The 11,956-nt window shown below is 33.0% G+C and overlaps 1 protein-coding gene across 1 annotated transcript; it reads left to right on the top strand.

Moving 5' to 3' along the window:
* Positions 1 to 10,540: 10,540 nt before the first annotated feature.
* On the top strand, positions 10,541 to 11,800 carry LOC140983831 (uncharacterized). Its single transcript, XM_073450987.1, has 2 exons — positions 10,541 to 10,959; positions 11,182 to 11,800. The coding sequence occupies exons 1-2, from the start codon at positions 10,541 to 10,543 to the stop codon at positions 11,798 to 11,800; spliced, it is 1,038 nt and encodes a 345-aa protein (XP_073307088.1).
* Positions 11,801 to 11,956: the final 156 nt, after the last annotated feature.

Genomic DNA, 11,956 nt, shown 5'->3' with positions numbered 1-11,956 from the left:
GGGTCTAGGGAAGATGGAAAGGGGTCGAGACGGGGCCTGCTGTAGCCATGATCCATGGTGGCTCGAGTAGGATGAGGGCTGCGACTTTAGGGAATAAGGGGATAGGTGCGCGATTGTTGAATGGGCTTGGGCTGGTTTAGTGCTGATCTAGGCTAGTTCGGTTAGGGTCTAGGAGGGTCTGGGAATGGTTGGTCCACGGTGGCTCGAGGGCGGCTCGATGAAATTGGGCGTATGGCTTGATATATATGCTAGAGTTCGAACATAGCAAGGGAATAGGAAAGTGGCTCGAACCGTGGTCCACGAGGGTCAGTTCATGGTTCACGAGAGTAATTTAGGTATGAAAAGTTCATGGTTAAAGGTTGGGATTAAAATATTTAAGTTGGAATTTATTCTGAATTAAAATGCTTTATGATTTAGTAATTAAGAAAATAATTTGAAAGCCTCGAGTTTACGTTAAATAAAAATATCAAGAGTCAAATTTAAGCTTAAATATTTATTTGGGATAATCTCGAGTCAACAAAAGTAAGAAAAAGTCAAAATCGAGAATTTTTGAGTCCAATGGCAAAACAGTCATTTTACACCTGGGTAATACAAAAAGGGTTGGCAGTGTCCCGAAAAATCATAACGCATGCTAAATGATATTTTAAAACGTTTATGATGAAAATATGGGATTTTATGATTCATGATAAAAAGTTGTGCAATTTTTACTGTTAAAATGCTATTTTTCAAATATGGAAAAGACAAGATATTTTATGATTAAAAAGAAAAATATTTTGAAAGATGTGAATTGACTGTGACAAAAAGGATATGATATATGATTATTGGGAATGTCATGAGGAAGAAAGCACAGAGAGAGCCTGTTTATCGGAGAAGGCCTCAGAGGGAGTCCAACAGTCGTATTTTCATTTTACGTCGGTGCATAGTGCCCGTCCACTTCCGCAATGGTGAGCTAAGACTGATCAGTCGATCACATGATACAACTAGTCATTTTCAAAGATCATACTTCACCCAAAACGATAAATGATGGAAAGCTTTATGATTTGACGATTTATGATTAAATTATTCTTACAAATTTATGATATATTATTTTAAATAAAAATATGATTTTTAATGCATATTCTTTTATATGTGTTATTTGTTACTCATGTTTAGAACGTGCTGAATCATTAGACTCACTAGGTTTGAATGCTGCAGGTGAGATGAGATTGAGGGAGGCGTTGACGCTTGAGTGGATCGAGTCCAGAAGTACACTCTCGAAGGACATTATTTTCCGCATTAGCTTGATAGTTAAAGTTACAAATATTTTGTTAATGATTAAATTAGGGATTTTCATACTTTATTTTGAGGTTAGTTTGATCTTGTTAAAGGTCTATGTAGGGTTTTTGGGTAATTAACGAGTTAGGGATTTTAATGAACTTAAAATTTCAAATGTTAAATTATTTGGATACGGAAATGTTAAGTTATTTTAAAATATGAATTTCAAATTTTATGTTTCAAAAAAAAAAATTAGCAGGATTTTAAAGTTTAAAAGTAGTTGACATTTCAGTTTCATTGGCAAAGACATATAGATGCTCATTCATACAGATGGGAGATCATATGATGATGCACAGAACAACACTCCACCGGATTGTCCAAGTGGTTCTAACTTATCTAGTGGAATAGTCAGCATTTATGGTTGTACATCATTAGTCATTTGACATGGGACAATGTAGGGGCTTAATGTACTAGCATGCTCTTTGATATGTTTACCGACTCCATTGAGGATCATCGGGTGACGAGGTTGGGTATAGTTTTGAAATACGTAGGAGCAAATGCATTGTAGTCAGCAATTCACCGTTTGCATATTGGTGAAAATATTCTATGTGGTCTGATGAGTTAATAGTGAATGAGTCTTTGGTTAGAGCAAGAAATGTGTTTTAGGGAAATGTTTTTTCCCAATTGCATATACTATATCATTATTAGTACTCAAAGATACATTACATCGTTATCATATTCTTATTCAACTCTCGATATACCAATGGTTGCAGATTCGATTGGGATATATGAGTTGAAGGGACCGTACTGTACGCTAACCATAAATTAAGGTTTTTGCAGGCACTATCAATGATACCTAAGGAATAATGGGACGATGCTACTAGACGCTCTTATCTTGATACGATGTGTGCAATCATAAATGAGTTCTAACATTCTTGATCAAGAAGTTGATAAAAAAAATTAAGCTAATTAGGGTAAGCTCAAATAAGAATAAATATTGTTCTGAATCATATAGAGATTTGAACACATGGCTAGTTGTATCCGTTGAACCATTGAAAGTTACACAAGTATCAGATTCTGTGTTCCCGTTGAGATAATCAAAGTTCAAAGAGTTGAATTTGACGACTGTAGTTTGATGGAGATCAAATATAATGGTTTTAAATGAGTTTATAAGTAGATTTCATATTATGGAAGAAATAGAAGATAGATTAATTGCTAATTATAAAAAGAAAGTGGAATTGCCTGTTTTGGTGAAAGAGTTCACAAAACTGGCAGTTGGTAAGTTCAAAATTTTCATTTTTCATTATATGAAGAAACCTTGTATCCTTGACACATCGGCGCTGTTGTATCGTCGATCAGGTTATAATGAGTTCACAATTTTTTATTTAGTGAATTTGAAATTTACTAATTAAATAATGATACTAGCAATTATGACTACTTGTATACACAAAATTCTCGTAAAATATTCTAGAGAGATCTAGAATTAATTAACTAATAAATTAATTAGATAAATTAAATAATAATTATTTAATTGAATTAATTTATCTATGCATGTATTAAATGTGTATGTGTAAATATATTAATGTTTACATTTACATTTTATAAGGAGATATAAAGATTTGTATATATATTATTAATATATATCATGTATTATCTAAAATTGATAAATGCATGATATAATAATAATAATAATAATAATAATAATAATATAAGCATTTTAATTAATGAAAATAAGAAATCCTGGTGGGAATAGGATTATGAATCCTAATAGGAGAATGACTCCTGATATGATCAGGAATCAAGCTAGCTCGATAAATATTTCATTGAAGGTTATATGAAATAAGACTATTTTTTTTGCACAAAAAATTTGTCCATCCCATTCTCCCTCAAAATTTTGACTACTTCAAGTTTGAAAAGCTTTTCGGCAAATTGTTTTGATTAAGGATTCAAATTAATTTGGGGCTAAAACTTTGATTAAGGAGTCAATTAAAGTGTTGATAAAATTTAAAAAGAAAAGTCTCGGCCAACCTGGAATTTTAGAAGAAAAATTTAAGCCAACTTCTTCCACGGTCGTCGCGTTCCGCCGACACTGTACTGACTCCGGATTTTAGAAATTCGAATGTCACAATATCAATGGACAAATTTTTTGTGATTACTAGTGCAATCCAAACAAGAAAAACAGTTTGTGATCGTGGACCTAATTTGATGATCAAGAGGCGGAGATCAGTTCAAAGTGAGAAACAAGAAGAGAAATATCCGCTAATCCCAGATTTGTTTGAAGTCCAGCGTATAATACACATGTATACAATCTAAACACCTATGGATGGTTAAATAACATACGACGCCCAAAGATAGTTTCGAGCGTCGAACTAAACAATTTAAAACTTACGCTGCGCTTTGGGTGTGAGAAATCGGTGTTCAACAGTGGTATCAGAGCTACTCAATTCTAAATTGTATTTTTAAAATTATGTTGAGTTTATTATTTCTAATAGAATTTGAAATTTCAGGAAAACATCACGTCTGAAATTAATTTTTCAAAAACAAAAAAAATTGCGCTGTTGCTCGGAAAAGTTACGGGCAACACGCGCAATTAGCGCTGCCCCAAGCAGGCCGCCTGCCTGCACAAGTTTTTAATAATACTAAAAAAATTAAGGGCGTATCCCTGAATGCTCGCAGGGGCTGCCTGAATGGTTCGACCAGCACACAGCTCGCTATTGAACTGTTCAGGCAATAGGGCAAGGCTCGGGCAGTCTTGCCCGATGGGGATTCTTTTTCGAAATTCCCTGGGCGTTTCCACATTTTTCAAATTTTATGGGTCAAAATTGATATTTTCTTAAAATTGATCAAATCATCCCACGAAAATAAATTTTGATTAAAGCACGGAATTTTATCACGAAATGAATAATTAGAATTGAATTTTAATTATATATAGTAAAAAGCAGTTTTTACAACAACTTTAATTTTATTGAAGTTAATTTAATTATGACGGTTAGTGATAATTTACAAGATACATTATTCATAAATAATATATGATATTTTCAATTAATATAATATTTGATATTATATGATAAAATGATGATTGAGAATCATGACCAATTTGCTAGATGTATGTTAAAATATTTTACATATTGTATTTTTAATTATTCGATAATTAAAAGTGGGTCTGGTTTTTGACATGTTTCTACCCCTAAATTTGTATCCCAATTGTACCATGAAAAATTAATATAAATATTAGATTTAGTGATTGATCAAGATTTGAAGATGTTGGGTTCAGATCCTCGAAAGGAGTTTTGAATATCAAAGATATTTAAAATATTGAAAGCTTATGTAATATTGCATTTGCATTCCTACATTTACCTAGGTTCTGGACATGGATCCATATATAGCTCATATGAATCAATTAGCTCTCGGTTATCGATCATCCTTTATTATTTATGACGTATGTTATATATTATAATTAATCAGTATGTACATTATTATCAACAGTTGCATGAATCCGAAAAGCATACAAACAAACAGAGCATAAGTTTTTAAAATTAATGATGAGACAAATTTTAAAAATAAAATCTCTCATTTTGAATAAGATTTAAAATTTAAACCAAGCCCATGAAAAAAAAAATTAAAATAAATTTTAATATTTCATTGTCTTCCATCAACAATGCTTGCATGATGAACGCTACCCACGATCAGTGTCTGGCTCATATTATTGGGGAGGCTTGGACTCCGGAAAGCTATGGCTTTCACCGACATATTTGATGTGAACTACATGGTGCTCTCATGACTTCGACTCATATTATTGGAGGATCTCATGGAGACCATTCACTAAAGATCGACGTTGATGGGTCGAGATTGACACATGAAAAGAAAGTGGATTATATTATTGGGCCCTCTCCAAATGTAAGGCAAAATTACGTAAGGGTTGAGATGAGTTGCATTTGGGCTCTACCTTTTGAAAATTGTGATTGGCTGATATTATTCGGAATCATGACTTAACAATTGGACTTGCATACTCACTAAAGAAATTGGATTTCTCGTTTTTATCAAAAGGTAGTAAAAATGTCAAGACAATGAGAGGCAATTCTTAAAAACAAAAGTTCATATTTTACTTTTATAAAATATTTAAAATAGTCGGCAATGATTTTTCTGTTTTTGATTCAGTATATTACGATTTCCTCACGTAATCCAATTTTATTATTAAAACAATGTAACCAAACTTTAATTTTCAAGATTGGCTGAAAAAATTGTTCTGAATTTTGAAAAAATGACATACAAACAAATGTCAGTCTTGCTGAAGTGGCGATGCATGCAAAATGTTGGGACCATAGTATACAAGTTAAAGTGTAATGTGATCGTTTCTATGTCAAATGAACTGTAGAGACAGTTTGAGGAAATGATAAACGTTGTTGACATTCGAATGCACATTCAAGAATTGTATGGTGTTGAAACTCGTATATTGATGTGTATTACTTTCAAGGAGCTCATGACGACACACATACAAGATAGGGCCACGGCCCCATTAGCTTGATGTATATATGATTGGCCTTATTAAGAATGTGATGGCCTGGAATTAATTATTCCCAATGAGTTACATGATGACATCATTTTGTTGTCATTCTCTTCCACATTTGGCGGGTTTATGGTGAACTTTAATTTGAATAAGATACAAGATATTCTTGAAGAACTAGACAATATGCTTATGACTTATGAGGTCACCATAAAGCAGTAAAATGTTGTTTTCTAGTAGGCTTCTCATCAAGGACGAAAAATGGCCCAAAAGATAAGGGGAAAAAATGTTTTGCCCTTTACAAGAAAAAAAGCTCGATAAGAGGCAAGCGCCAAATGATGCTTAAAGGACCCACAAAGCCTGATAAGTCAGAACATGTTTGTTTCAATGTAATAAGTTTGGACATAATAAATTATCTGGGCCAAAAATGTTTTGGCAATGATAAGTAAATGTCCAAGTAAACATGATATCAATGACAAACAAAATAAGATAGTCTAAATCAAGCACATTTATGGCACACTAGGCTTGGACATATTTTCCAAAGAAGGATGCACAAATTAGTGGTAGAAAGCATGTTTGACTCATCAGACATAAACTCTTTGGAAACATGTGAGTCATGTCGAAAAAGAAAGATGATCGAAGCCCTTTTCTTAGGGAAAATGGAACGTGAAAATGATATATTGGATTTGATCTATAGAGATGTGTGCAGCCCGCTAAGTGTTAGCACAAAATATGGTCAATCTTACTTTATTACACTGATGACCATTCGAGATATGGGTATGTGTATTTAATAAAATACAAGTCTGAAGTCTTTGAAAGGTTCAAAGAATTCAGAGCAGAAGTAGAAAAACAGTTAGAAAATATTATTAAAACACTTTGATCAGATCGAGGTGAAGAATACATGAGTATTGAGTTCCAAACCTATCTTAAAGAGAATGTGATTCTCTCACAGCAGATTCCTCCTGCTATACCCCAGTTGAATGGTGTGTTGATAAACATAAAAATTGTACATTAATTAAATGTTTTATAATATAAATATATAGTTTTTGTTTTATTAAATGTTTAAATATTATATGTTTTATAATAAATTGTATAAAATATAAGTTGTTGTGTAATTACAAGTTTTTACTATTTTTTACAGGTTCGATAAAACAAGAATAAACTTGGCGTTGCAAATGGGATTAAGATGATTCTTGGACCTGTAGAAAGTTGATTATAATATCTACAATATTGTTGACAAGCAAGAGATAAAAATCCTCTCACAATTGGGATCAAATTAAGCAACAAATAAAGTTACTAAAAGAGTGTCAGTTTTACCATGCTATAGTATTTTGACCATATCTCTGAAATTACTTGGTCAAATGGTTTGAAAAAAATACCACAACTAGACAACTCAATTATCCACATGTTTCCTTTTATGAGAAGAAGCAAATTCGGAGAAGAAGATTTTCAAAAGTGATGTGCAATATAATATAATATCTTGGAACACCAATGAAGACTTATGCGTAAAAAATAATATTTTATTTGTGGTTGTCTCCCCAAATTTGGCTATAAATAGGGGTGCATTGTAATGTATTGAGATATCTCTCATTCTATGAACAAACCTTTGAGTTCATAATATTTCTCTCTATATTTTTCTCTTTATTCATTTAAATACAATTAGCATGTTAATTTCATATTCAAAGTTTTACACTTTGAATAATGAATAGCTAACTTCCTAAAGTTGAGATGATAAGGAGAAACTCTTGGCATGATAATAAAGTTATTAAAAGATAAGAATCTATGTTTTATATTGTTTAATCATTATTTATTGTTTATGTTATATTTATTTCTTTAAGCATTTTTATACCCTACTTATAAGTGGGAGTTTTGATTTATTGTTGCTATATGTTACACTAAATTCTTGGAACCATTTAAATGTTAGTTTGGTATTACCAACCATTTAAAGTGGATGCCTTGATTTATTATATATAAATATATTATAATATTAAATTCTTGGAACCATTTAAATGTTTGTTTGGTTTTACCAATCATTTAACTTGGATTCCTTGATTTATTATATATGAATATATCAGAGTATTAATTTATTGGGACCATTTAAATGTTTGTTTGGTTTTACCAACCATTTAAAGTGGGAACCTTGATTTAGTGTTTACAAATATATATAGCACAATAAATACTTGACCACATTTATAAGTTTTGGTATATATTATATACTTATAAGATAATAATTTATAACATAATATAAATATGATTATTTAATATATTGGAATCATTTTATTAAGTGGATTCCAATATTGTTCGTTATGTTAACTTTATTAAAATACCAAGAGTGGATCCTTTAATCTCAACTACTTAAATTAAAATTGGAACCATTAAAATTTACCCATTAAAGATTCAAACAATTAAAATTAAAAAGAAACAAAAACAAAAACAAAACAAAAAGACATTGTAATGGACTTGTAATTACCTTAGCTTCCCTGTGGATACGATATCGGACTCACCGAATTATACTACTTGTGGACAACCTGCTCTTGGGAGTGCAACAATCAAAGTGACAACATGTGTCAAAACTTTGTAATTGGATATTGATGGACATGGTTCGATCTATGATGATATTCACTGAATTGTGTTCGTCTTTTTGGGGATTTGCGCTTGAAACAGCGGCAAAGTTGTTGAACCAAGTCCATGCAAAGGCAGTGGATAAAACTCCATATGAGATATGGATGAAAAAGTCACCCAAATATTATTAATTAAGAATATGGAGATGTACTACTTACGTGAAGCAATGGAAGACAAATTGGATAGTAGAGCCAATTTGTGCTACTTTGTGAGATATCCAATGAATTATGTGAGATATTATTTCTATTATCTCAATGTAACAAATGTGTTTGTTTCAAGAAATATCACCTTTTTATAGAAGGAGCTTCTATTAGATTGAAAAATTGGGATGATAAAACTCGATAAGATTCGAGAATCGCCCACTACAGAAATAGTGGAACCCGCACCTCAATAACAGTCAAAGAAATACAAGCTCCTAGGAGATCCGAAAGGGTCTCAAGGCCGTCTAAGAGGATGAGCCTGTTTCTTGAAGAGGACCAGGGTCAGCCCATTCCTGGATGTGACCCAAGACATTTCAAAGAAGCATCGTCTGATGCCGATTCATCTAAATGCCTTGAAGCGATGCAGTATGGGATGGACTCTATGTATTCAAACTAAGTATGGTCCTTAGTAGATCCATCCGAGGGAATTGTTCCCAGAGGATGCAATGGATTTACAAAAAAAACTCGGGTTAGATGGGAAGATGGTGACCTTCAAGGCAAGATTGGTAACAAAATGATATACTCAAAGCAAGATGTTGACTATGAGGAAATATTTTCTCCAGTCGCGAGATTCAAGTCCATTAGGATACTGATAGCCATAGCAGCATAGTATGACTATGAAATATGGTAGATGGATGTGAAGAGGGTAAATTCTCGGTTTAGTCCCAAATCTTAAGTGTGTTTCTCGGTTTAGTCCCAAATCAATTTTTCGACCCAATTTAGTCCCAAATCTTCACATTAATTTACCCCATTGGTCTTTCCGCCAATTTGGAGTTGAAAGTAACGGAAAGAAGATACGCTTCTGCCTTGAAGAAAGCCCAAATCAATTCAGTTGCCCTAATCGATCTTTTCTCTTCCAAGAAAGTCGGTCGCTGCCTGCTGCAACAACTATCTTCCTCCACGTCGAGTCGGTCGCTGCTGCAACAACTATCCTCCTCCACGCACCGCTGCACGCTCGAGGTAACCATTTGTTCTTTCCTTCGATACTCATTCAATTTTTAATGCACTGCAATGCCACTTTTGTTTTCATATATCATCATTACTCTGAGACCTAACCTAATCCTAAACTTAGTGTGTGCCATCATGATGTAAGATATAATGGAGCACATCACATGCACACGATATATGATATTGCAGATTTCTGGAGAAATCTTAAGTATGTTTAAAATTAAATTTTTAATTGCCTACAATGTCATTTGTGTTCAGATTGTAAAACTTAATGGGATATATCTTCCTTTGGTTTTTTCAATGTTGTTTTTTTCTTAATTATAGGAGAATTCTAGACAATTCTTAATGTGGTTTGCATTCAATTTTTAATTGCCTACAAATGATAAATTCTTGACTATTATTCCATATGTGATTAAGGTGACTGAGGGGATACCTAATGGCTAGACAGAGTAATTCCACAAGAAAGAACACTCCAAATTATGGTAATGCATTATTTTTGTAACTGTCACGCTCAAAATTTTTTTGATGCATTTTCTCAATAATTTAATGTAATTTTTGTTTTTTTAGGATTAATTGGGGAACCTGATCTCTTTACAATTAAAATGTATTATGATGGAATATTCAAATCTCTTGAGAAACACAATGAATACATCGGTGAGAGTTTTGAATATTTTGATTCCGTCAATCTTGATAAGCTGGGAATGATTGAAATGTGGGGATTTATGGAGGAGCTTGGATTTGAAGACAAAAATTCTTTTAGATTTTGGCACAAATTTGGAACTACAATTAGTGAAGGAAGATATTTGGAAAATGATTCGGATGTGTTGAATCTTAGAAAGTATATTCCAATAAATTATGAGGTTGAAATATATATTCACACTTAGATGGTCAAAATGATGAAGTTGGAGATGAAAATGTTGATAATTTTGATAACAATGAGTATGATTTTGTAGAAAATAATGAGTTAGTTGATGCATTTGTTGACCATGATATATAATCTATGAAAGGAAAAATGGTTGTCCCTGAAAGAGAAAATACAGACGATCTCCTTCATAAAATGCATGAATATGACAATGAAGTGGATATTTGTGCAAATAATGACGGTTTGACCAGTCTTCATGATTCTGATGAGGATGAAGTTAAAAATTATGTGTTGTTTGACCCGAAAAAGGATTTTGAAAATCCAGAGTTGAAGCTTGGTTTAGTCTTTAGCTCAAAGAAAGAAGCACAACTCACAATTGAAAGTCAATGCATTAGAGAAGGAAGACCGGTGAAGTTTGTAAAAAATGATAACATCCGATTGTGGGCTAAGTGCAATGATGATAATTGTTGTTGGATGATCCATGTTGCGAAGATGACTAATGATAGTTGTTGGCAAGTAAGAAATTTTGATGGATGTCACAGTCATTGTGTTCGTGGTTTTAAAAACAAGTGTGTCAACTCAACGTCATTGGAAAACACGTTTGCCAAAAAATTCAGCACAAATCCTAAATTGGGACACTTGGAGTTTAGGGAATAGATTTTTACCATTCTTCAGTCAGATTTTTCAAGGAAGACCGCCTACATGGCTAAGAGAAAGGCGCTGAAATTAGTGCAAGGTTCTGTCGATGAGCAGTTTCGGTAAATAAGGAAGTATTGTGCTGAATTGAAAAGATCTGACGCTGGGGCTAATGTAGTTTTGAAGTTGGCAGAGGATGACAAAGGTCCAAGGTTTCAGAGATTGTATGTTTGTTTTTCAGCTTGCAAACAAGGATTTAAGAATGCTTGTCGGCGTATCATTGGTGTTGATGGATGCTTCTTAAAGGTAGAACATGATGGGCAATTGTTATCGGCTGTGGGGCTAGATCCGAATAATAACATTTTTCCAATATGTTATGCAATGGTTGAGCGTGAAACAAAAGATAGTTGGACATGGTTTCTTCAGCTCCTAGATGAAGACATTGGTGTTGGCAATGATCCGCATACTTGGACATTTATGTCAGATAAGCAAAAAGGTTTGATTCCTGCACTTGAATCTTTGTTTCCTGATGCTGAACATAGATTTTGTGTGAGACACTTAGAAAAAAATATGAAACGTGATGGATTCAAGAGTGTAGCGGTTAAGATTGCCTTTTGGGCTGCGGCAAAAGCGACAAGAATTGAAGAGTTTCAAGTCCACATGGCTGAGTTGAAAGAAATTTATGCAAAGGCATATGAATGGCTGGCGAAAAACCCGAAAACCAGTGGTCTAAGGCGTATTTCAGCACCCTTCCTAAATCAGACATCTTGTTGAACAACATGTGTGAAAGTTTTAACAGCTTCATATTAGATGCAAGGGAGAAGCCAGTAATTGAGATGTATGAGATGATACGAAATCTTTTGATGGGCAGATTTAAAAAAAACAGAGAAAGGACTAACAAATGGAACGATCGAATTTGTTCAAAGATCA

The sequence above is a fragment of the Primulina huaijiensis genome, chromosome 9, assembly GCF_012295235.1.
Source record: "Primulina huaijiensis isolate GDHJ02 chromosome 9, ASM1229523v2, whole genome shotgun sequence".
Classification (NCBI taxonomy): domain Eukaryota; kingdom Viridiplantae; phylum Streptophyta; class Magnoliopsida; order Lamiales; family Gesneriaceae; genus Primulina; species Primulina huaijiensis.
This window is presented reverse-complemented; position numbering and strand designations above follow the sequence as displayed.

Coding starts and splice junctions, on each gene's coding strand:
- LOC140983831 (XM_073450987.1), top strand. CDS start 10,541: ATGGTTGTCCCTGAAAGAGAAAATACAGACGATCTCCTTCATAAAATG. Junction 10,960..11,181: donor GTTCGTGGTTTTAAAAACAA/GTGTGTCAACTC, acceptor TGAATTGAAAAG/ATCTGACGCTGGGGCTAATG.